The following is a 27,328-nucleotide window of genomic DNA, read 5'->3' as shown; positions in this document are numbered from 1 at the left end:
CAAATTTTGAACAACATGCTTATGAAACTTATCTATCTAGTTATATTGGATCTTGTTGATTGCATATCGTCCTTACGAGGAAGTGTAGCGATTGGTTAATAACTTGCATTAAAAGGGTTAGTAGTTGACTATACTGGTTGTACCTAGGGCTCAAAAGCAACAACTAGCTCTTGGAGTTCATCAACATTAGCCAACACAACCACCTTCGACTCGTGTTGTTTTATTGTCACTCTTTCTTTGTGTTGAAGTAGTGTTCGTACTTGCTTAGCTCCATAAATTTAGTATGCACCCATCCTTAAAAATTAAAGTTATCTTTAGTGCATCTAGTACGTAACTTCTAGGTAATGTGCCATTCATCGACATGTTGCTATTTTATGTTTAATTTTGAATAATAAATTAATTAATGATTTGATCAAAATTGCTTAATTTGAATATTAAGTAGGCCAAATGTGTAATAAAAAAATTTTGAAAACAAAAAATGCACATTCGCAAAATTATAGGGCCAAAAGTGACTTTTTGTAAAATATAAATATATTTATAACAATATCAAACACTCTACATAAAAGATTAAAGCCTTATAACATATCGATGTTTGCATATTTTAATAAAAACATCAAAATCTTAATATTTTAAAAAAATTAAAAGTTCAAATACATCAACCAAATATATTTTAAATTTCAATGTCTTAAAATATCTTAAAAGTTCAAATATAAATAATAGCTAAATTTTTTTTTAAAAAAAATTAGATTCTATAAACTTTAAAATTTGATCTTATTTTAGTAAATACTTTTTTTTATCCTTCAATGACCAGAATTCAATGTGTGAATCAAAAAGTCTCGATTAGAACGATCTCAATATAGTCATTGATAATTGAAATTGACAAATTTATCAAAACATAAAGTAATGTAGTGCTAGACTCATTTATTTTTGTTTTATTTAGATTTTTATTTGAATTAAATGTTTGATGATAACATTAGATGACACTACCAAACATTTTATGATATTTATAATATTTTCTATTTTTTCCTCGGTTATAGTTTTTTATATGGGTTTAAATAACTAATTTTTATTTTATTTTATTTTCTCTCATTTTCATTTTGTTTGCCTAATTGAAAATGATAAATTGCCTTAAAGAAATAGAAATAGAAAACACATAAAGGAGGTAACCGAATTGGAGAAAAAGTGTAATATTGGGTAAATTGTGAGGTTTTTTGGTTAGAGGTTCAATTGATCCTAAAATGAAAGGTATATAAGATTTTTGTTTTGAACAAAGTTTCATAATCTCTTATTTTTTCGAACCTTAGAGAGAGAAATTTATATAGAGAAACTCTGACCCATTTCTTCTCTTCTTATTCCTAAATTCTTCTGGTGCGTAAGGATTATTGTTGGGTGGTAAATTCAAAGTATTCGGAAGTTGAGAATCTGAGTTGGGTGGTTGCGAGGCATGGAAGCTCAGAGTTCTCCTTTCTTCTCCTTCTCATTCTCACATTGCTTGGTGTTTAAGGTAAGGGAAGTTAGGATGAAATTGGATGAATCAGTTGTTGTTGTTTTCATCAAATTAGATCATTTACATGGCTGAAGTCAAATTGAATAGTGGGGGATGAGTTTTGGTGTTTTTGAACTATGAAGGTGTTTTGGGTGATTTCGAATGATTGGTGTTGCATGTTATTATTTGACTTAGATATGTATGAGTGTATATGATTGTTTGGTGTTGTTGCATGTGTGATTTGGCTATTTTTCAAGTGAGTTGGAGAGATTTTTGAAGTTTGCATTCGCAAATTTTTGATGTCTCGTCGAGTGCGTCTTCGTGGCGTCAAGCACAATTCTAACTAAAGAGCTATGTCTTGATCACACTGAGCATGGGTTCGATGGCGCCAGGAGTGAAGGGAAAGACTTGTCTTGGATTGGGATGACGTCAAAAATGGTTTGAATGATGTTGGACATGAGAGTAGGAGGAAGTCTTTGACTTGGTGATGTTGGGCATCGCTGAGGTGATGCTAGGCATGAATCAGCCAAGACTCTCTGCTTGATGGTGTCAGGTCCCAAGGATCTCCACCTCGATCACGGTAGGCGCGATTTGAATGAAGCTGGTGTGAGCGAGGCAAAAAGCTCCCTACCTCGATGATGCCGAGTGCCAAGTGCTAGGTATGTTGCGTCGGGCGCGGGATGCTTGGATGATATGTTGGTGTTTAAGTGAATTTGTGTGATGTAAGAGGATTGTTTTATATATGTTGATTGGATATGACATATATAGATGATTGTATGATGTATGATAACTATTTTGAATATGTTGATTGGATATGACATGTGTAGATGTTTGTATGGTGTTGGATGATGGTGAGTATATGTATGTTGTAAATATGTATGATATATGATTTTGGAGAGCATTGATATGCCATGTATGGATGATGTTGTTGTTGATCTCTATGTGCATTGATTGGATGTGATGTATATGGTAGATGTATGGTGAGGTATAGATGTTGAGAATGTGATATGACATTAAAGCATGTTAGCTAACTTAGAACTTGAGGAGAGGAACTTGTTTTGAAAACTGAAAATCCAACATACGAAATCTTAGAGAAGTGCTTGGGTAGGCCACTATTAGAAAATCCTTTTTGAGTATGTGTATTTCTTGGAGTGGGTTTTTGAGGTGTGTTGACATCTCTAAGTCCTTAGCTAGAGGTTGAGCAAGGTGGGAGTTCGAAGGTTACAATCCTTAATCAAGTACATAGAAAGGTTGCATGTTTCTTGAGGATAATTAGTGAGCGAACTCCATATATGACTTGGTAATGCATGTCAAAGTTGTGGTAAGTCTATACCCAATTGTACTATTCCTAAAAATGGAACCATACTTTCCAAGTGTAAGTGACAAGACCCAAGAAATCAAAGGAAGAATTGATATCCCATTTTTTTGTGATCAAGTCGATGTTTCGAGTGAGAGAATGATTAGGTTGGTTTGGTAGAATGGAGTCACTTAGACTACTCATGTTGTTGGAATATTTTTGTAGGTGAATGCGTGACAATGCATTAGTTTAGGTGTTTGCATATAATGTATATTGTGGTGTGTTCACGCGCATAGATGAATGTCTTGCTTGACATGGTATGGATGTGATACATTTTTTCTTTGGAGTGTTTGGCTTTCATGTATGTTTTACTATGATGTTGAAGATTATATAATTGTTTTCAATGCTCACACGTTTTCAAACTTTAACTTACCCTTATGTTTTCATTATGGTTTGGACTGCAATGATTATACGTATGAGAGTAGGTCATGACTAGGCTGGAGGAGCATGCAGTGTTGCTTAAAGGTAGGTGATACCTTTTGGTTGGTGTCGATGTTGCTTCGGTAGCTTGCATAATTGTGTTTGACCTAGAACATAAGATTATTTTGAGATTACTATAAACACATATATAACTTGTCTATATCAATTAAGGTGTTTTACTTTTATACTCATGGTTTATGTGTATGCGCACGCGCGCGCGCGCACACACACACACACACATATATATATATATATATATATATATATATATATATATATATATATATATATATATATATATATATGGAACATATCAAGTGAGAGAAAATTTATTATGAGAGATGAGATGGTTAAAATATAACCCTTAGATTAATCAAGTGAGAGAAAATTTGAAATTTAATCAAGTGAGAGAAAATTAATCTAAAGGTTATATTTTAACCATCTATCTTTCATAATAAATTTTCTCTCACTTGATATGCTCCTTATATATATATATGACATGTTTCCTTTTTTAATCTTAAATATTCAAATAATCTAGTTTTTACTACTAGTTGTGATTTCATCTAGTATAACAGTCATGACAGGTCGTTAAAAAAGAAGTTGATTTCAACGGTTGAACATAAAGAAATTTTTTTCTTTTCTTTTCTCTTTCTCTCGCTGTGTTTACTAATTTACCTCCGATTTTGCATTAGCTTACTAATTTACCCACCCACAATATATTTAACGATCAAGATCAAGCTATTCCCACTCCCCGCTTCTCATATTCTTCTTCTATGTGGAAAACACGTGTATTCAGAAATAATTTACGAGAGGAATGATAAGCACAATGAGCGAAAGAGAAAAGGGGAAAAAAATACCAGGCATTAATTTAAATATCAATTATATTCCTAGTCTGTGACATCTTTTAACATTATTTACACGTTACGTGTAGTCATCATCATCAAAAGGGTCCCTCCAAGACCATTTATTAAATTGAACATTGCATTAGAACTTAGAAGGTTGTTGATAATTGATAAGACGGCAATAAGATTTTACTGTTAACAATTTGATTATGCTTTCTTCATTAAGAGTTTGTTTGTTATTGCTATTGTTGTAATTGTAATTATTATTAAAAAAATAAACTATGTTCAATAAATTTCATTATTGTGTGTATAAAAAGAAATGGTACAATGCAAATTCGGTTACTTATGTAACAAGTCATTACGCACACCTTTGCTGGACATTGACGCACAATGGATGTTATTCTGTAAGATCGACATATCACGGATACATGGCACATTCGATGAATACTGATCGTTTGAAAGATGCTTCAGGTGCCAATGAAAGTTAGAAATTTTCCTATGGCGGGTTTGTTGAGATGTCCTTCCTAAAAAGTCTAGGTTGCAGTCTGGGATTGTTCATTGTCCAGTATCAAGTTTGCTGTGTGAGAACAATATAGAAAATGCATGGAATCTTCTAGTTGGGTGCTCTAAGGCTCAACAGTGTTGGTCCATTAGCTCTCTAGGTGAACAGCTGGATCGGCTCATCCCTATCATGGAAGGAACAAAAAAACTTTATTAGAAGTGATGAAGAGCTGGGAAGCAAGGAAAGCAGCTGATTTTTCCTTGCTGATATGAAGTATGTGGCGCAGCAGAAAGAAATTGCTTTGGGAAGTAACATTGGACGCAATATTGTGTTCAGAGCAAAGGCATCTCTTACAGATTGGATCCAAGCGCGCCATAGAAATGTTGATCAACCACCTACTGTTCCGGTGAGCATTCCAAAACAGTGGCACCCTCCAAATCTAGGAACCATAAAATGCAATGTAGACGCTGCTCTTTTCACTGGTGCGGGAGCTTGTGGAATTGGCATCTGCCTTCGGGATCACACGGGCAAGATCATCAGAGCAATATCTTGCAACTTTCCACTTCTACCAAAGCCGAGTGTGAAGCTATTGCTTTACTGGAAGCAATAAGCTGAGGGAGGGATCAAGTCATTGGAAATGTCACTTTCGAGTTAGATTGCCTTAGGGTAGTAGAGTATAAATTTGTAAGTAACCATTGCGACGCTACCAAATTTAGTGACATCCCCTATTATAATAGTTATATCATAAGCGCATATCACTCTTGCAAAATTTAGAAAACTATGACATTAGTCATATGCCTAAACAAACAAATTCAGTGGCTCACAATTTGGTGAGGGTAATTGAATTTCAAGCTAGTCTTAAAGATTTTAGTTACATCCTCCATTATATTGCTCAAAATATTATAAATGGGGAGTTAAGTTTGTTCTTAAAAAAAAAAAAAAAAAAAAAAAAAAAACTAAAGTGATCCAGGAATACATTCAGACCCTATGTAGTTTTGAATAAAACCACCGAGAGGAAATCTTGAAAATGTCAGAACGCTAGCTGAAATAAACGGCAAGGATATCATGAACTATACGTCTTATATAAATGAATTTTACAAAAATTGTCTATTGACAGCATAACATTTAGATTTATGCACAAGAAACAAATAATTTAACCGGCAAAACGAGCTAGATGAATCACTGAATGGAATCGTGCTTCAAGTGAGTTTACGCCAAATGCCCCCCTTAGATGCTGTTAAGCACTTCACCCGTCGGAAAACAAAACCTACCTTTGGAGGTCTTCCATCAACAAGTGAATTCTCGTATATCTCTTTGCACTCTTGAATAACCTTAATAACAAAAATAACATTGTCAATTACAAAATCAATAATTTCTTCAGGCTCCAGCAAATAATTTTAGTTAATGAACAACATTGATTTATATATGTTATGCCCTCTCCATAGTAGTAGGGGTCCACCAGTTCCCCCGTAATGATGCCCATATAAATTGAGTCCAGTATGTTGTCATTAAATTTATACTATCTTTCAAAAATAGATACATTAAAGTATAAAGTATAAACCATGTTAAATTGTTAATATAGGTTGGGGGAAATCTTCAATTAAGAAGTTTTCATGAACTAGAAACAGAACATTTACAAACAAGACAATTGAAAAAACCAAATAAATGCTCTATTTATATTCTTATCTTCGAAGATATTTCTTGAGTTAAATAAAATAAACACTGAATTTTATTTACCTCTTTGGCATCCTTCCGAGGAATTCCTTCTCGAAGACCAACAAGTTTCTCGACAACTTCAGGCTACAACAGCAGATAAAAACATAAATTAATCCACCAGGATAACTCCATGTAGAAATCTTCACTAGCTTTAAAATTTTGAATCATATAAAGCTTTTTGGGGTTGTTTGGTAGTAAGATTCTTCTACGTTTTTTAAGAATCCTAAGTTGGAAATGTTAAATTCCCATGTTTGGAATGAGAATTTTAAAAATCATTCACAATAATCTAACTTTCCCATAAATCGTTTTTTAATTAAGTTTCCCATTAAAACTTTTCCATGACATGGGATTTTATTTTATTTTATTTATAATTATGTTTCTCATTCCCATTTCCCATGAATATTTTAGACATACCAAACATATTTATGACATTCTCAGCAAACATGTTTCTCAGGAAATATGATTCCCAAGAAACATGATTTCCTAAGATGAAAAAAGTTTATGCTTACCAAATGCCACCTTCAAAGCTAATTTTCTAACCAAAAGATAAACGACATAATTACTTTAAACCCACTGCAAAAAATAGTTCAACTGCGTAAAGAACACATACTTCCATTTGTGAATGCAAAAACTGAAATCATATAGAGCATAATTTTACCGGGCAGTCAGGTTGATGTTCAAGTATATTTGTATAGATGAGTGTAAACGTATCCAGGCTCTCTGCCGACGCAAGTTCCCTCAAGTCGCTAAGCACACTCACTCTGTTTTCAACTTTCTAATCCAACATGAAGGAAATTAGAGTAAGAAACTTGGGTTCAGTATGCCAAGATTAACAGATTTGGAACTGGCACAATATTCATGTTAAAGAGCAACAGTAAAAAATGTCTAAAAGGAAACTTACAGAAACACTGATATGCTCCCTAAAGAAGTCCATGATAACCTCCTCATCTAGCCTCATCCGTTCAATAGTTTCTTCTTTAATGTAATTTTTCTGCAATTATATTAAGTCAAATAATACAAAGCTGTTAGAAGAAAATATGTACAACTTCAGTACATAAAAAGAACCAACAATTGTTTTATTGATATTAGAACCTGTGTTAAAAGATGATCAACATAAACAATCACTGTTTCTTCCAGGCAGGCTTCAACAAATCTCCTAAAAGATCTTTCTTCAATGTACCTTTAATTGTTGGGTAGTTGAAACTATTAGTTCTCAACAAATTAAATATTTAACAAATAAATGCAATAGAAGCCATTCACACTAGCAACTTCATCAACAAACTTCAAATGTTATACACAGAAAGCAAATTTTTTAGTGGGCTACGCCAAGTCAGGCTGGGCTGGCCTGACCCACTTGACAGTTCTAGTTGTAATTATGATTTAATCATTATTTGTCCTTATGTTACATGCATAAATACAAGTTCAACGAGTTTGACAACCCTGCAAAATCCTAAAATTTCAACATTTCATAAAAACCTGTATATGGATCCTTACTTCACCAAATAACCTTTCAGAATTACCAGTTTCTACACAGATACTTGAGATAGCTGACAGTAGTATGGCATAGCACATAAGGAGAAATAAACAAAGTCAAATTACTGAGACAAGAAAATATACTCACATCTTTACATCACCAAAATAATCACCAAATGTTGCAACCAAGTACTCAGTAACCTGCCCCTCACTCCATTCTGATAAATGCAATAAAAATAAAAATAAATAAATAATAATTGAATACCCAATTTGCATTAAATTTAAATAGAGCAAAAGCATTCAATTGATTAGATATAAAAGGAACTGTAGTAAATTTCTTGTCAATACAATGAAGTTTAGCAATTGTACAGGACAATGTTGGATATATTCGTACACATTCATCCAAATATGAAATACCCAATTAATTAGCAATTTTCAAGTACAAGAACTGTAAACTGGTATTATCAGACAAACTTCAAACTCTTCACAATAGTTTGCAGCCTATTAAGTTAAGGACAAGGCAATTCCTATATAAGTAGATGGATTTATTGCAGCAGAAGAGTAGAGTTCAAAAAATCAGGTATACTGCTAACAGAAACACCCCATCCCTCTACAAATCTAACCAAAACAAAGCCCTCGTAAAATTTATCAGCATAAACCCAGACAAACCCAGCAAGGTGATGATGCAAATTATTTCACCTTTCTGGTATAGCTTGACCAGCAACTCCTGGACGCCAGGATCTTCAAATATAACACTAACAGTTTGATGTACGGCTTCCTATCACCAAGAAGAAAATTCATCAAAATGGTGATTGCAGTAAACATGTCTAATTTTAAGAAAATATGCAGTTCAAACTAGCAGAAGAATGAAATCTGATGTGTAAAATTTATAAACAAAAAATACACTTATGCTTGTGAGTGAATTGACCTATGAACATGAGGAAAAGGCTTTTTTATCCAGCTCCATAGATCTTTGAAGTATTTACATTACAAATTCAGATTCTTTTTCTTTTCACAGTGAGTCATGATCATCTATGAGAAGATATTGGTGAGATATATATTCTTACATTTTGGTCTTACTCAATTCTACAAAACCAATTTATAAGGTGGGTCTACCCAAGCCTTATAGGGACCATATTAGCTATATCACTTGTCAATGTGAGATCTCAACCCACCAAGAACCAATGTCCTAGTGGCTCCATACTATGACACTTCACTAAACATTTTTGGCCAACTCTATGAAAAATAGCCCTTTCCCAAACACTTGTAGGCTTGGACTGAGTGTAATTAAATCAACTTTCCAAGACACTCCCTCACACCCGGGACTACGAGCCTAGAGTGTGGCAATACAGGTGGCCTAACAACAAATCTAGTTATAGCTTTGATACCATCTTAAATTTTGAGCTTAAAGCCTAACTCAACCCTACAAATTGGGTTTGAAAGTTGAGGACTGACCTAGCCTTATATGGACTACATTGTTCATATCTCTAGCTGATGTAAGATCTCAACCAACTAAGAATTGATGTCCTAGTGGCTCCACATTATGATGCTTCACTTAGCTTTTTTGGTCAACCCCTTCATAGGTAGTCATTTCTGAGACACTTTCAAGCTAGGGGTGATTGCAATTAAGGAAGCTTTACAACACCCATTGAGCAAAGGATGATAGAAAATTGGTTAACATGATTTGGAAGCTTTACAACACCCCCTTCATAGGTACCCATTTGCAAGCTTTACAACACCCTTCATGGGTAACATGATTTACAGCCCCTTAAGGGAATTTCCCTAACATATACGAGGGAATGAGCATTTTGCTCAGTTGATTTTTTTTTTTTTTTTTTTTTCCGTTGTCCTGAGTTTTGCCCTAAAGTCAACTATCAAGGAAGATTCTTTATCCTCCAAACTTTCTATAATTTCTTCTCTTCTTCATAATGCAAACGCTTTATCATAAATAATTTTTAATACAACCATAAATGACTGAGATTTAATAAACTGAAGATCAATTATGTAAGTGATTAAGGATCCACTATAAACATATCAGGGAAATTAAATTAAAATTTCACAATTGGGTTGAAATCATGATGTGTTTGGATGAGAAATTTGAAATTCTTGAAACTTGAATTATTTTGATTTCAATAATTAAATTTCCATCATTCTTTAAATATTTTGTTTGAATAAATTAATTCAAATTTCTTAAATTTTAAATTTTTAGTTTGGATATATTAATTTGATTTCCACCATGGGTAAAATTGATTATATATATATATACACACATGATTTTAACATTAAATTTTATAAAAATAAATATTAGCTAATTCTTAAATAATTAATAGTTTTAAAAATTAATATTAGACAATATTTAATAATTTAAAAAATATTTTTAAATATTCAATAATTAAGGATAGGAGAGAAAGATACAAAAGATATATAGATGAGATAAGAAGAAAAAAACTATGAAGAATTTCAAATTCTTACTTATTTGGAAGAATTTCAAGCTCTACTATTTTAAAGAATTTCACAAATGCTTAGATTTCAAATTCTTTGTAAATTATTTCATCGCAAGGCATTTGAAATTCTTCAAAAAAAAAAATGAATTACTCCATTTAAATTCTCCATTCAAACACACTAAAAACAATTTACCACCAAAATTTCAGCTGCAATGTCAAGGTTTTTGGAGTCATCGTTACTGCAATTTTAAACCTTGGTTGAAACCAATTTAAATTTCACAGAAAATGTGCCATAACTGAATTCCATCTATAATTATGAGCTCTCATGAATAAAAAAAATAAAATAAAATAAAAAACTGACAAAACTGATACATACAAGTATAGGTTGTAAAGATAATGTTGTAAATATCATTGATATTTAGGATAGGTAAAAAGTCTCTTTGTTTGTTAATCTTTGATATTTATGTTTCATACTTTCCTCTTTTTTCATAGTTTCCCTATTTCCCTTAATAGGCTTAGCTGTTTACTGTGTAAAAGAGAGATTAGAACCTGTATTAAAATCATACTAAATATATAAGAGTTCCTTCTCTTTCAAGTTTCAAGTGTTAATTTCAGAAAATTCCATCAAAAAGTAATGCTTGTAGAAGTTGGAGAAGATGAATGTCAATTAAATGTATCATGTGCTCAATAATTTCTTTACAAAAATAACACAAACACCAGAAAATTATTAAAATAAAATAAAATAAAAAAATTGTACACACTTTCATACCTTAGCAACCTCAAGAAAACCCTTACAGGTATCTTCAAAATTAACCTGCAGTGAAACAGAAACACAAATACATAAAGTCAAGAAAATGATTTGGTAATTGTTCATAATTTCTAATCAGTCCCCCAAGTTAGCACATAGATCAATACTGGAAGGAATTTGTACAGCACAATGGTGCATTCAAATCATTAAGCAAAAGAATTTGCTTTTGATCATGAATCCATCAAATTATATATTGCAATAGCGGTTTGGCTGGTTTTGAATGTGGATGCATATGCATCAGCAATTGATAGTGAAATATTGCAATCGCCCCCAACTTATCATGTTGGAGTTTAATAGTTTTTGACTTTTGGAATGATTGTTGGAATTTAGTAGTTTTTGACTTCTTCAAAGACCACAACTGGAAGAATGCCTTTTACTCAAGGTTGTCAGATTAGTCTTACTAAGACCTGTTCGTCTTCTGAAAAACTTGCTTTGGTCTGGTGTGTGTGCAAGCAATGAGGAGATAATTTTGTTAGTTGGGTTGGGACTTGGGGGAGGTCTGAATCTGGGAAAAGTCAGGTCCAAATTCCAAAGCATAGTATTGGTAGCTAAATGACTGTTGCTTTCCCTTTGAGACAACTTTATGGAACTAGGTAATTGAACCAAATTCAAATGTTGATCTGGAAGGTACAGTTTCCTAATTTCAGTCTTGTGAACAAGAGGTTTCTGTAAAGAGAGCCATTGATAGGAAGTTCCGCATAAACCAGTTAGTAGACAGTTATAATTCTGAATTAATGTAGTTTGTTTTTCTTTCAAATGGTTTCAAAAGGACCCAATACTATTTTGGTTAATAATGATTTGGTTGCCACAGAGAGAGGCTGCAAATATTGGGTAGTCACTAACACATCATACATCTGCATCCAAGGGAGCATTGGCACAAAACATACAGAATCCTAAACTACAGAGCCAAGAGCCAACTCTTGAGAAGTTCATATTTTTGCTCAAAACTTTTGTTAAAAATTCAGTGTGGTGTTTCTTTTAGAGAGGAACACACTGATAAGAAAACAAAGCACATGTTTTTTCATCTTTCAAAACATGCATCAAGAATGAATATATATTATGTTTCCAAACAAAAATCTAAAGAATCAGTTCCCAAAGACTATCTCAATAAAGAAACAGTTATCAAGTTAATCAATTTAGTAAAAAACAACAAAACCAAAGGTTCAAACCTGCTCAGCATAGTTCTGTGGAAGGGCTTCAATGGTGCTAGTACTTAATTCCATTGCAAGGTCATAGCAGCGCAAATTGTTGTTAATCTGAATACAAGGTTACATTGAATTTCATGTCAACAGAAGTACCAGCTGAAAGCAATCCTACATGTTGAAATAATAAGCCAAAACTTGAAAACAAATTACACTACCATAGCACATAAAGGTTCAAGACCAATTTCAGAAGCTGGTTCTTCAAGTCTCTTCTTTTCAGCTGCTTGAAAATCAATCATCACCTGCAAAAACACATAGTATAACCTTGGATACAAAGCTACTCATATAAGAAGTAAGCACTACACATTATGCTATGACGAGCTCTTTACGAATTTCTGGTGAAATCCTCGCAACAATGATGAAACTTGAACACATTGTTGATTGTTGCACTCAAATTATTTTCGATGTTCTGTCCAGTATACCTTATTTGCCTAGAGTTTAGCTATTTAAAATATAAATTTATAATAAGCATCAGTTACACTACATCTACATCTTATCTGATATTACCTGAATCGTTGCCAAGGCAATTCTGTATAACATGAGATCAGTGCTATTATCCCGAACAATTTGTACTTGCTCACCAAGTATCCTGAACAGATCAACAGCGGCTGGGGTATATAGCTTCCCGTCTTCAGTTTTCTTTGGGGGCTGTGTTCTATCAGCCTCCAAAATATTCAAGTACCATTTCTAGAAAACACTTAAGAATAAAGCTTAGTATAATGTATGATAATGAAGTCACTAAAGAAATATCATAGATTACTAAAGCTAAATAAATAAGCAGATAGTGAGGATTACCCTAGTTGTAGCTTGCATTCTCTCAACATAAGAGTTCATAAGAGGATCCATTGCACCGCTCTCAGAGCACACTTGGGCTAAAGACTCATCAACTCCAAGCCCAATCAGATTATCTTGGTATTCAACCACCCAACCAGTTACCTACTTCGTAGAAAAAACATAAGCATAAGTGTGTTTTTTACCCATAGAACATAACAAGAAAAAAAAAAAAAAAAAAAAAGGTTGCTAAATTCCATTGTTTGTCTGTTAATCACTTTTTTGTTCCATTTTATGTTAATATCACATCACAACATAGTCTGCGATACAGATGAATGGGAAAGCTAGTATTCTAGTAACTTAGTTTCCCATATGCTATCTAGGAAGAATATAACATTCTAATTATGTGACAACATGTGATACATCAATAGCAACTCCTGTGAAATACCTTCAATATCTCAATATTTGTTAATTCATTCGCCCTGTCGCTAAGCAATCTGAGCATCTGAATAAACCTCTCAGTGTACAGATTTACCATTAGTTGGAATATTTCATATCTGCCAGAATTAAAAAATGAATCAGAACAAATAAAACATGTACATAAAGAAACCATATATCAATGAATGCTTCCGTAGATTAAGTGAAATGTGTAGTTTTACTCAGATAGGCTCAAACATAGTAATAAAATTAAAGAAGCAGAGAGAGAGAGAGAGCCTTGAAGGTGAAAAGAGATAAATTATGAATATTAAGAGATTAGAATATGAGAGAACCATATATATATATATATATATATATATATATATAGCTGACAAGATGACTCAATGCAGCCGTCAGAGTAACTAATTTATAACATAGTAACTATTTCAATAGAACAAATGCAAATGAAATACACACTGCAATGTAAATTCAACTGTATCTCTATTCCCCCCTCAAATCTAGGTTGGTTGACAGAGTGAGCATCTGTCAACGACTCTAAGCTTATTTTGCAAATTCAGAAATCTGAGATTGGCTTGGTGAAGATATCTGCAGTTTGGTCTGGAGCTGGGATATGCAGTCTTCTATGAAAGGACCAAACAGATAAAGCTTGATTGTCATTTTGTTAAAAGAAAAGGTGCTTTATGGAGAAATCACAATCAACTTTGTCAATTCCAGCAATTAGTCGGCTGATATGTTCATTAAATCTCTTCAAGGTTCTCAGGTTGAATATATTTTATAACAAGCTTTGCAAGTGAGAGATATGCTCCAACTAATTTCCCAGGAATAGAGGTTGCCTATTCTAGAAAGGGCATCTTTATTTCCTAAAGCAAATATGTCCAACTAATATCCACTTTTGGTTATTGCATTTGCATGTTTCTTGGTGGGAATCTAGTAGCATGCAGGAGCAAGAAGCAGAATTTAATTGTTCGGTCTAGTGCAAAAGTTGAGTTTTGATTTATGGCACATGGCATGTATGAAGAATTATGGATGAAGATTAGTTTTGATGAGCTCAAAGTTAAATATGGAGGTCTCATGAATTTTTTTTGTGATAACAATTTGACTATCAGCATTTATCATAAAACAGTCCAGCACAACAGAATGAAGCACATAGGAATTGATAGGCACTTCATCATAGAGAAATTGGATGATGGCCTTATGGTTACAACACATATACTTATAGAAGTTCAAGTGGCAGATGTCTTCAACTTATTGGCAAGTTGGGAATGATTGATATTCATTTACCAACTTGAGGGGGAGTCTTGTAAATATAACAGACATTTAGGAGGCCAAAAATATTTCTGAATATCTTTAGATATTTGTTTCCCTATTTCCTTATTATTGTTACTTATTTCTCTTTTTTAAGCATAGTCATTTACCCTATAAAAGGGAGGTCAGTGAATGTACAAAAAGTACAATTAATACAAAATCCTCTCATTTCAACTGTTCTCCATGTCTCACATATTTTCTATTTTTCCTTTCCCTCACTCTATCTTCAAAATACTCTTGTATTTCATTAAGCCAACTAGAATATTTAATTTAAAAAACTGTGAAAGCACACACCATTCCCAAACAAGGAGAATTTATAGAACAAAGCACATCAAAATCTTATAATGAGATTATTCATTAGCAGAAAGCCAATCCAAAAGCTGTGAATATTGAAAAGGTAGAATATTCGATATAGAGCAAACCTTGGAGGAAAGCAGGGAGCAACGTAGTCATAGACATCTCCAAGCTCTTCACCAATCTATATGCCACAAAAGAAACAAGGTTCCATCAGTAATAGGGAATAAAAATGGATCTCAAGTACAGGAAGCTGGAAATCATATGATATTTTGAAGGTTAAAATATTTTTTAATCCCTATAGTTTCACTTATTTTACCTTTTGGTTCTTATAGTTTAAAATAAATATTAGTCCCTATATTTATCTTTTTCAATCTTTTTTAGTCCCTATAGTTTAAGATAGATCTTTGTAGTCCCTATACTTGCAATTTTTTAATCTTTTTAGTCTCTGTCGTTAATTTTGTTTGTAACGTTATCTCTTTCGTGTTGAAGTGATAGAAGTATTAACTCAACTTTGTGTGTTTAATGTCAAATTTATTTGACTGGAATTACTCTAAATTAAATCTCATGACGCTTTGTATCTCTTTTATACCCTCACCTATGTCACTCATTGTTGAGAGTTGAGACACCATTATTTACCCTCATAAAATTGAAGACATCTACCATATTAATACAAAACAGACAACTTTACAAAAAAAAAAAATAATAATGATAAGCACTAAAAGATTAGAAAACTGTAAGTATAGGAACTAAAAAAAATCTATCTTAAACTATAAGGACTAAAAAGGATTGAAAAAAAAATAAGCGTAGAGACTAAAAATGTTTATTTTAAACTATAAAAACTATAAGATAAAGTAAAACTATAGGGCTAAAAAGTATTTAACATATTTTGAATAAGTTAAGGATACAATTACTATGAGTTTGCTTGGGTAAACTTCTCTAGAAGTACTTTTAGGAGAAAAAAATTGGAAGGAAAAATGAAACAAGTTTTTCCATGAGCTAAAATTAGCTTAGGTCCAAACTAATTTGTAGAAGCTTTCTCCTATTAACTTCCCCAATAAGAGTTAAAACGATATTACATAATTTTCAGCAAAATAACATCATCTTATACAAATATGAACATAATTAGTTAAACAAGATTCTAACATTGCATTAGCATGACTAACTGCATTAAAAGGATTATGGAGAAGATACAGCATTTAAAATTTAAAATGGGATATGGAAATCTTTTCCCCTTCATATCAGATTAAAACATAAATTTCGTGAAATGCCAATTTGTATTTGTATAACCAGAAAACAACATGGTTTCACAAGGAATGGTCATTACATTTTGGCAAACTGATATAATGTCCTTCCAGAAGATTTCTTTACAGGTTCAGCCAAGTGTCAACCCCCAATTGTACAATGACTAAGCTAAAAGTTAGTTAGACAAGTCAATCAAATACCCCAACTCAATCTTAATCCAAATATGAGCATTTATTGATTGTTTTAAATTATTCTTAATTCGCTGCTCCTAATTGATTCTACCATGTATACACGATATCCTATCATAAATATATTAGATATTCTAATACTTTTCAAGTAGATGTATATGTATCAGTATCAAATATGCCAGGCTTGCCAAATATATTGTTGACCCAGGCCAGGGATCTAAATGGCCAAACTGAAAGTTTCTGCATGAGTTTAAAAATATTAGAATATCTAGAGTTTAAAAATGTTGTTGCAATCTCTCCATACTTGATTTGCTCTCAAACAAAGTAGCAATCAATCTCAATGTGCTTAATATTTTCATGAAATGCAAGATTTAAAGATATATGTAATGTAATGCATAATCTTGATTGTCACCAGTTTCATTGGTTGTGATTCACAGATGTTCAACTTTTTGATGTACTACTTCTCTAAGAATTTGAGTTTAGTACCTAACTAAATCCCACAAAACCAGCTTATACGGTTAAGATTGTCCGAGCTTTATTAGAACTATATTAAAGGATTACATTAGTATGAGACTGAACAAATCTTGGCACAACAATCAAGATCAAAAGTTACTTAAAATCACATGATGTGCATGTTTTAATCTTAACCATTCATGGCTAGTAGGACCTAATGGTCAATATTCATCCCTATATATAAAAAAAAAATTGAGAACAAGATCCTGGATCCACTCAGTTCCAACTACTGATAGCTAAACAGTGATCAAGTTATATACTATACCACAACCTCCATTGGCATCAAGACATTATCAATTTAGTTTCTCAATCATACAAATACCGGCATGCATGATGATCCTTCTATAATCATAAAATAGTAATAATAATAATAATAATAATAATAATAATAATAAACAATCAACTGTCATGCGATAGAAGAAAGGAGAACAAAAGTAAAACAGGTATTTAGTCTTGGTTGGAGAAAGAGTAAAAATCAGAAGCTTAAAATTCAGTCCAACATACCGCCCGTGCTTCCTCTAAAGCTGCTTTCAGGTCCTCGAACACAAGCTGTTTCATTAATTAAATTAACAATGAGTTGCATTAAGAATACCATATTCTTATCAATGCAGTAGGTGGGTGTATCATGTATGAGCTTATGGGTGTGTGCAAATTTTGTAGGAGAGGGAGCATGTATAGCAGTAAGATCAATTTACCTCATTTAGAAGCTTGTTAAACCTTCCTTCAACAGTCTTCCTTATATGCTCATAGCATTTATCTTTATAGCCTTTCCCCTGAACCTTCATCTTTTGCTGTGTTAAATTTTTTGAAGAAGCCAATGAACTTGTAGATTTTCTGTAATTTATCAGTGTCAACAGAATTAAGTAATGAGCAGGGGATTCTCCTGAAAGATCAGCTTGGTACAGGAGTAAACAAATTTATGGATCAGTTCATTAGTAAAAATGTATGGGAAACTAATCCATGACTTTGTCACCCTATTTTTACTCCCATACCAGGTTGACCATAAGAAGAGAAGATAGTGTTGGGAAATATCCACAATAAAAATCTGAGCAAAAGTCTCATGACAAATCAAGCAGGTATAACACAGAAATATTTTTTATTGAACATTAATGAATTTGAAAGTACTAAATTGTGCCATATTAAATCTGGACAAGTTTTCTCACAAAATTTCATGTTACATTGCATTGAGTAACACATGGATTGTACTATTGACAAAGCAAGTTAGTGACTTAGTAGCACAGCTGTCAATGGCAAATGGAGCCTCATGGCAGAGGTCAAACATCCACCATGGTATGATGGTGGATTGCACGGCACTAGATGCAGCAGAAAGCCAGCAATGATAGAAAAATGTAAACTTTAATAAACACAATCATAAAAATTAAATAAAACTACCAAATAGTTTATATCGAGAACAGTGCTCATAATAAAAAGTTATTTAAGTAAATTGTTCAAATCAAGAAATTGAAATTAAAGAAAAGAAATAGTTAATTTTTCTCATACCTTAGAGCAAAAAAATAAATAAAAAGTATCTTCTCAAGAAGTAACACATACCAATTTCCTTTTTAAATGAAATATTTGTCTTAGTGTGTGGGTAGAATTGAAATTACCAGGAAAATAAAACATTCATTTCTAAAAGCTAAAACCCATTATAATGCGATATGGGTGGGTGGGGGTAGGCAACCAACCAAACATCATAGACGGACTACAAATGCATGGAATAGAAAAACGGTTATGGAAAATTTCACCTGACTCAATGATGACAAACGTGACAGAAGAGGCAAAGAAAACAACATTGTACAAAACAATACACAGGACCACCCAAACAAGAACACAGTAACAAAAATTAAAAAGAAATGAGTCATGGACAGTGAACAACAAAAAGAGAACCAGAGAGGAGGGAGGAAGAAGAAAAAAAGAAATTGAAGAGTTGGATTTAGAAAAATTAGAAGGTCATTTTGACCAAATCTGAGAATTGGATGTAACTAGATATTAAGACCAGAATTAATATTTACCATGAATTAGATGTAGAGTCAAATCAAAATCTAGGAAAGCTCCAATACTCCAAAATGATTGTTAAGCCAATGCCGGTCATGTATCTTGGTCAGATATTCTCAGATACACCCACATCTTTCAATTATTTTTTTGAATTTTTGAACCAAAAAAAGTAGGATACCACAATAGTTAAATAATGATAGCATTTTATTATGTCTACAATAATTAATGTTGCTTTACAAAATTGATGTGTCTATTTCTTAAGCTAGAATGTGTATTTTTAATCGAAGATTGCAAAAATTTAAAGTTTTATTAATTTAATATTTTTATTTTTTATCAAAAAAGAATGTAAGAAGTATATTTATTGAATCGTGTTGACGAATTTTTAGATTTTGTCATGTATGTTGTTAATGTCATTTGTACCCGAGCATGTTTGTAGCAATACAAGGGTATACCAGATACACTCCAAATAAAAATATATTGAAGATTACGCAGGATTGAATATGAAAAAGGTATAGTCTCCAAGTAAGAGGATAAAATGCTTTTATTATCTTAATATAGTAATAGTCTCCAAGTTCTTTTCCAAAAGGAAAGAAAGAGATGCATCATTGGATGATAAAGAAATTCTCCTAGAAAAGAAACAAGAAAAGCTAAATACAACACATCATTTAAGAAATTGAATGCATCCCTTAAATGTTTAGAGGATTTCCCAAAAGCGGTATATAAAGTAATGCAGTAAAACTATAAAGTAAATCATATAACAAGATGGAAGCAAGAGTAAGATGATGGAAATCAGTTCAAAAGATTATAACATACATGCTGGTCTTACGAGGATTTGCAACTGATGCCATTGCACCATCCCCTTCAGCCTCAGCTGCTTCTTCTGCAATCTGTTCATCAAGGATTTCTTGCATTTCAACAACCCTAGAATGTGAAAAACAAAGGGAAAATAAGATTAAATTATTTTTAGAAAAAGTAAACTCCCCTAAGGCTGATTAGAATCTCCAATCATCAAACCTATCATCTAATGAAAAGATGAAGGGAATAAATGGGCTGGAAAAAAGAATTGCAATTGTCTATCAACAACATACCGTATAGCACGAACCAAAGTCTGTGGGCTGAAAAGAAAAAGAAAAAGAAAATAATTAAAGAACTGAGTTGCAGATCATACCACAATCAAAGCATCTACTTGGCAAAACAATGAATGGAATAGACTGTAGCCACCAGATTTTCATTCTTATATTTTGAATTTCTTATCAGGCACAGACACACCACTGCTCCAACATGCATGCTTAAAAGTATATCAAACAACTAGGGTGGACATTACTCTAGCATTCCATGTACATTCAAAAAAAGTGATATTTTCTTTAATATAATAAACATTACGTTTTAATTTTAACATATTATTAAAGCAAAATCTGACTTTCATGATTGTAGACAAGGTGACTGATATCCCCAAGCCTAAAAATTCCAATAAATAAGTAATTACAAACAAATGACTCAAATATGCAAACCCTAAACTCAATAGACAATGTAACACTTTCAAATCTCAAGTAGCAGTTGATAGAAGTAAATGAACCAGCTTCATCCAAACAACATGCAAAATTATTTGAGATGTTTATGTTCAAAACATGGAACAAACCTTTCTTTAGAGAGTTTATAAAAATTGGAAATGTGGGCCCATAGCGTTTTCTCAAAGGTCTCCCAGGTTCGGTCTACATCTTCAAAATATTCTCTGAGACATACACAAGATGTGGAAAATAGATACTCAGCCTTAAAACTATAAAATAAATGATGAAACAAAACAGTTAATCACATTTCGCAAAACAAATAACTTTATGTGGTCATCTTTTAAATAGTTACATTCAAGTTCAAAAAGTATACAAGACATGTCATCTTCAACAAACACAAAGCTAGTACTAAATCTTTGATTTTATCAAGAGCTCGTGTAACACAAAAATACTTAAATCACCCAATTTGAAAAATAATGGCCATTAACAGGCCCAATAAATAATAATGACTTTATCGACAAGTAAAATGCTATTTCCAAATCAATGATCCCTGTCAGCCCAGCATAAAACAAAAGAAACATGCAGAACAAGTAGCAGTCAAGGAGATACTTTTATGCATGTGGGATGGAGAACTAATGCAACAAAAGAACAGAAATTTGACCTATTGGTGATATACTAAATTTTCAGTTGAAAAAAATAAATTCTGAACACTGAGTGCATTTGCAATTATTCAAATGGCACATGCTCCTGATGACCATGAGCTTTTCTTAATAGTTATTGTGTTGCATTTGATCAAGAGTTATCAACATTTGTTCAAAGTGCCAGACCAATAACAGAGTAATTGTTGGCAAATCTCACATTGTTAGTTCATTTTTATCACATTATATTTCAAAGTGTGAAGGAATTTTTCTTGGATTTAAAATTTATTAACCAAGTAGTTTTGATAGTGTCATACCTCTATCCGAACTTGACAATGCAAAGCATATACAAATATAATGCAGAACGTACAAAAATATGAGCCAAGTTCCCAGAGGATAAAACATTAAAAAATAATCTTTTCAAATTACCTTTTTTAATATAGAATATACAAAAATTTCCAGGCGTAGAATACTCTTCTAAAACTTCTTAATGCAACATTGTGCATGACATCCCACCTACAGATTTCTCAAATCCCTCTAACATCATCAATTGACCATAGAAATAACAAAGTCTGCATTACCAGGGCCAGGGAGAACTTCTGATGGAGGAATTTTGGATCATGCATATAACAGGGCACAAGTAAAACACCTATTATTTATTCTTTTATTCAAAAAAGTTGAATAAATCCTATTATGTGATGATTAATTTACTTGATTCAGTTTTCTCTACTACAAAAAATATTTCAACTTTTTTAAAAAAGAAAACTCAACATTCCAGTACTACTAATTCAAAGATTCATAACAGCTATTAACAAAATCTCTGATAAAAGTATCCACAAATTGGATGATAGATCTAAAAGTATCAATTTCAAGATTGAAATGACCAAAAGGATAATTTAAATGTACATATCACTGACTAAGAATATCAGTGGATGATTACATAATTATAAGATGGGAGCTTAATGGCTTATGCAGATTGAAATTCTCATTCCAAAATCTGTGGCAGCCCCCACCAGTATTCTTGCTCACAGTCACAGCCCATGAAAGTGACAGTGCACTAAAGAAGACACAGACCTTAGCCTTCCAACCTCTTCCTTGTGAGATGCTGCAGCTGCTAATGCAAACCTTCGCTTTCCATCCAAAGCTGATAACCTCTGGAAAAGCCAGAAATGTTAGAGATAAAATTGAAAATAATGTTTTGAATGCACTTGACATTCAGACAAATATTATTACAGTTTATAATAAAACCAATATTTTACACTATAAGTAAGACCAGCCTTACCTCGTAAGTGTTGACAATTTCTTTATCATCACTCAAAGAGTCCCGAGCCTCCGCTGCCTCAACAGAGATAGACATCATACCTTCAACATCCTATAAGAAGACCAAGAAATCAGCCAAAAACCTCGAAAGACAGGATATCAACATATCAGTACATGTGTACAACCAATGTTTTAAATCCCAGAAAGTGGAGCGCTGCAGCCAACCCCAAAAACTCAATAATGACATAGCATATAGTGGCATAGCCGCTATTTTGAAATTTTTATATAGTTTATATAATGTATACGTACTATTTACATATAAATTCTCAAAACTGTTATAAATTACTCAAAATTAATGACATTCATAATTAAAAATAAAATTTCAATAGGTGTCTTAAAACATACAAGTAAATACTAACAAAAGTAAAATACAAATTTGCAAGGGAGGAATCCTCAATCATCATCATCTTCTTAATCCAAGTCTTCTTTATCATTTTCAATATTATTAAATCAATAGATACCTTTTCAGAAATTAAAATACAAAAAATATCTTTCCAAGAAAGTCCTACTGTCGTTACTCGGAGGGAATTTTAGAATCAACCACATAGCACTGCTAGTGCCTGTTATGGCTGCTATTCAACCTGCTAGTTGGTCCACTGCATTCACCACACTAAACTACTCTGCTACAGGAGACCACTATAGCACACTATTTAAAAACCTGTGTGCACAATTAGATTCCAACCATGTTTATTCAAAATCAGGGCAAACGACCAATATTCTGCAAGTTGTATCAATCCCATTCTAATAATGAAAAAATAAGTAAGGCACCGATTGTGGTGGTTTCTAGTTTTAAATTTCTAGTTTCAGTTTTAAAAAGTTACCGCCAATCTTATAAAAAAAAAAAAATTAAGTAGTTCTTGACAAATGACAACAACAATCTTTCACAAAATTATGTCTTTTTTAAGTTCCTATTAAGCAAAATATGCATGAACATTAGTGATGAAAAGATAAAGTTAACTTTAAAAATAAAAATAATTATAACAATAAGTGATATTTATTTCCATAATAATTTTCTTAGAATTTGGATTTAGGGCTTAACTCAACCCCACAAAATTAGTTGGTAAGATGAGCACTACCTAAGCTTTTTAAGATCTATTTTAGTAATATCTCTAATCGATGTGAGAGTGGGACTAAACCCTCGAGACTACAATTAAGGCAAAAGCACACAAAGAGGCCGCAACTAAGGAGGGAAAGTGGTGACCACAGTTAAGGCAGCTTTCCAATACTCCCCCTCACACCCAAGACAACCAGCCTAGGGTGTGGCAAAGGCAAGTGGCCCAACAAATGATCTAATTCTAGAATAGGTTGTGAATCTTGTGATGCTATCTTAGAATGTAGGTTTTGAACCTAACTTAACCTTACAAAATTAGTTTGGAAGGTGAGAACTACCCAAACTTTATAAACTATTTCAGCCATATATATCTCTAATTGATCCCAAAAGAGGCCACAACTAAGGCAGCCAAGAGATGACCAAATTAAGGCAACTTTCCAACAAATTTCTTAATCCATACTTCTATATATAAGGGAATAGGTGTTTTTGGTGTATATATTTTTGTGTCAAATTTTACCCCGATAACTACTCCACAAAACACTCCTACTATTCTATTAACCACCTACTATTATATAATTTTCATCATCTCTTTTTTAATTAAATTTTATTTTTAATTAAAAAAAACAGAGAGACACAGAGTGCCTACTTTTCCGGAATAATAATTTTAATTACCATAATGGTAAATTAGTACCAATAATAGTTCGAATAATAATTTTAATTATGATAATGGTAATTATCGTAATATTAAAAATAATTTGAACAATAATAATAATAATGATGATAATAATAATAATAGCAACTTAAATCATATTAATTTTAATCATAATAATAATCATTTTAATAATAAATAATTGTAATCATAACAATAGTAATTTGAATAAAAAAAAATAAGAGCAATATCAATAATAATCTATATCTATAGTAATAATAAAGGGGATCATCCCATTTCATGTACACAATTTTCTTACCTACTTTACCCTTAATAACTGTTAAAAAAAGCTCCATATATACTCAAATAACAGCAAAAAGTGCCATAAAAAATTATTATTATATATGCTTTTCACAGAAGCACAGAATGCATTTTTTCCTGCTACTAATATTAATTTCAATAATATTAATACACATTTTAATAATAATAATTTTCATAATAATACATTTAATAAGAATAAGAATAATTTTAATAATAATAATAATAACCTTCATAATAATAGTATGTGGGGTCTTGACATAGCCAGTAATAGTGACATTTTTACAACTTAAAACAAGAAACTATTTTTCATGCTTCTGGCATAAGGCTTAAAACTGTTTTGTTTTAAATATACAATTTGAAAACAAAAAACTAGAAACTCAGCACCACCCCAAGGCCCAAGCGGGTCTAAATTATAAATGTTTGATACAATGAAGGCAGCATTTTTGAGGGAATACACTCAATACAGAACTGCATATGCTACTTTAACCGTGATTATGCAGGCTATAATGCGAGAGAACCCCATTTTGTAATAGTTGTAGATATCAAACTCAATACTGCTGTAGAAAACTGGGAGGGGAAAAGTTCTAAATAACAACACTAAACTACGAAGCAGTAGAACAAGTCCTAGACAATTAGTCTTGTAGTCTTGGATAGAAAAGCACCTTCAAAGTTGTGTTTAAGTTATTTCTTGCATTGCTAAGTAGCTTTATCTGGTCATGGTTGTCAATTAATGTTTGGCATTCCTGGCATAACCTATACACCAAAAAATCAGAAAAACACAGTAAGTTCAAAGTGAAAAATATCAATAGTACAAGTTTACATACGAGAAAGCAACCACTCTCTAAAAAGTGATAACAGTTTCAGTCTGTCTCATTCCTAACATACTTTTCAATGGAGACAAAGTTATCACGAAGTTGATTTACTGTCTTCTCAGAGAAGGAGAGTGATTTTAGTCCTGCCTGCGACTGCTCAACCTGCAGTATTATTTTGGGCAAAGCACGTGAAGATATGAGATTTGGTGCCTTAGTTTATTCAATATCGAAAGCAACAGTATGGGCAAGGCAATACATGTTTAATGTGCTAGACATAATGCAGAGCATCTGTTGTGGTCTGAATTAAATTCCTGTTGCCCAAGTCCTGATTATCTTTTAGTACAAACTATCCTTAAGTTTAGGTGTAAGGCAGTAGTAAGCTTGTAAATTGTCTACATTTATTGGGGTTTGACAAGGGGGAAGAGGCAACAGTAGAGTTATAAAAACCAATCTTATGCTCTTACTTAATATGCAGATGGCGTATATCATTGTACGGGGAAAAAAAAAAGTAATTCAACGGTTTGCAACTACCAAAAGGAGAAAAGTTTCGGAATAACCTTCATCTAACCAGTTATATTCAGTCAATTAAAAAGAAAAAAAATCACCTGCTCAGCAACCATTGTACTAAGCTGCGCATCATTGGCCTGAAAAGCAAAGCACTACATGAATAACAAATTCAAACAAACGAAGCAACAAATATTATAATTATAACTAAAAATAAAAATAAAACAAAAACCAAAAGATTAACTGAATGAAATCGAATAGAACTGAAACCTGTTGGCGCGAAATGTAATCCGCTTTGATGGATGAGATCGACTGAAGAAGCTCCGGAAGAGGCAACAGCTTCGCGACCTCGCGAACCGCTGCCTCCTTCGCCTCCACGCCGAGATCCTCAGCCATCATCGTGTCTGCGCAAAAAAGAAGAAAAAAAAATGAGCTAAACTGCGCGAAGGACGCGAAGAATTATGAGCTGTGAGGACAAATTCTCAGGTGATTTTCCGAATCGAGCAAGAATTGGACCTGATTTGGTGGAAATTGGACGTGGATCGCGTTGGCGTGCACGAGATTGTGGTGTTGACGATGTGCGAATTTGAGAAAGAGAAAGTTCTGCAGAGAGAGAGAGCGGTTGAACGAGCTAGCACGGAGAAGAACGAAACGGAAATTGGAAATTGGAAATTGGAGGTGACGACGAAGTGACCCAGCAGGTTAGCGAGTGAGAAAAAAGGACTACGGATTGGAAATAGAATGCACCACGTTATTTTGACCCATTTTTATTTTTTCGATGGTTAAATTTTGAAATTTTAAAATAAAACTAAAAACTAATTTTTTTTTTTTTTTAGAACACACCATTTCTCCCACACCTCCATTGATAGAAAAAATTAGAGTGGTAAGAAATTACGAAGGACTGAAGAAAAAAAAATAAACTCATTTGTTTAGTTATATATATGAAAAAGTGAATGAAAAAAAAAATTACCCATGTAATTAAATTTAATAACAAATTAAACTAAATTCAAAATATAATTTTAATTCAGTTATCTATATAAATATGTATAATAGTTATTACATAAATTCTTTATATTAATGTGGATTATATTAACTATATTGTATTTAATTAAGATTTTAATTAAAATGTCTTAAAATAACTAATTAGGTTCACAAAAATATTCTCATGCATGCTATATTTTTAAAAAAAATTAAAACACTATTATATTTCTTTTAGTATAAAAATTGTGGTTTAGCACCGGTGGTGTGCGTGATTTGTTAATCTCTTGTAATGAGAAAGGAATGATTTATTTATTTCCTAAATCCTTCTCACTTAAATCATTCCTTCCTAAATCACTCAAAGCAAACAAAGTGCTAATGTTGATCCATGCGAATACAGGTTGTGTATGTCTTTATATTTGTATTTGCATTAGAATTAGATTTAGAAAGTCATGTAAATCATATAATAAATTAATAGATTCATCTTGAGTTTTTTAACGCGAAGAGAAGAAAGAAAGAACAAAACAAAAGAAGTTGCCTGTTAGGAC

General features: G+C 32.3%; 1 protein-coding gene across 2 annotated transcripts; it reads right to left on the bottom strand.

Annotated features, from left to right (window-relative positions):
* Nucleotides 1–5,668: 5,668 nt before the first annotated feature.
* Nucleotides 5,669–26,545, bottom strand: SEC6. Of its 2 annotated transcripts, XM_083070286.1 has the most exons (26): nucleotides 26,319–26,544; nucleotides 26,073–26,206; nucleotides 25,904–25,942; nucleotides 25,372–25,460; nucleotides 25,149–25,239; nucleotides 22,428–22,517; nucleotides 22,220–22,299; nucleotides 20,639–20,731; nucleotides 20,088–20,114; nucleotides 19,813–19,920; nucleotides 17,700–17,838; nucleotides 17,509–17,553; nucleotides 15,187–15,242; nucleotides 13,470–13,578; nucleotides 13,046–13,186; nucleotides 12,758–12,937; nucleotides 12,409–12,492; nucleotides 12,218–12,304; nucleotides 11,010–11,054; nucleotides 8,496–8,574; nucleotides 7,945–8,014; nucleotides 7,416–7,503; nucleotides 7,225–7,314; nucleotides 6,982–7,098; nucleotides 6,345–6,407; nucleotides 5,669–5,938 (listed from the first exon to the last, which is right to left on the bottom strand). In XM_083070286.1, exons 2-26 carry the CDS (start codon nucleotides 26,199–26,201, stop codon nucleotides 5,807–5,809), a joined length of 2,271 nt encoding a protein of 756 aa, XP_082926412.1. In that variant the 5' UTR covers nucleotides 26,202–26,206; nucleotides 26,319–26,544; the 3' UTR covers nucleotides 5,669–5,806. The 2 variants fall into 2 exon arrangements, with proteins under 2 accessions (XP_082926412.1, XP_082926413.1); XM_083070287.1 differs by lacking the exons at nucleotides 5,669–5,938; nucleotides 6,345–6,407 and adding an exon at nucleotides 6,472–6,896 and having other exon boundaries at nucleotides 26,319–26,545.
* Between the last annotated feature and the right edge of the window lie 783 nt (nucleotides 26,546–27,328).

The sequence above is a fragment of the Cajanus cajan genome, chromosome 3, assembly GCF_000230855.2.
Source record: "Cajanus cajan strain Asha chromosome 3, NIPB_CcT2T_4, whole genome shotgun sequence".
Lineage (NCBI taxonomy): Eukaryota > Viridiplantae > Streptophyta > Magnoliopsida > Fabales > Fabaceae > Cajanus > Cajanus cajan.
Note: the sequence above shows the minus strand (reverse complement) of the source record. Positions and strands in the feature narration are given on the sequence as shown.

Coding starts and splice junctions, on each gene's coding strand:
- SEC6 (XM_083070286.1), bottom strand. CDS start 26,201: ATGATGGCTGAGGATCTCGGCGTGGAGGCGAAGGAGGCAGCGGTTCGC. Junction 25,943..26,072: donor ATTACATTTCGCGCCAACAG/GTTTCAGTTCTA, acceptor TTTGCTTTTCAG/GCCAATGATGCGCAGCTTAG. Junction 22,518..25,148: donor ACTTAAACACAACTTTGAAG/GTGCTTTTCTAT, acceptor GTCTTCTTATAG/GATGTTGAAGGTATGATGTC.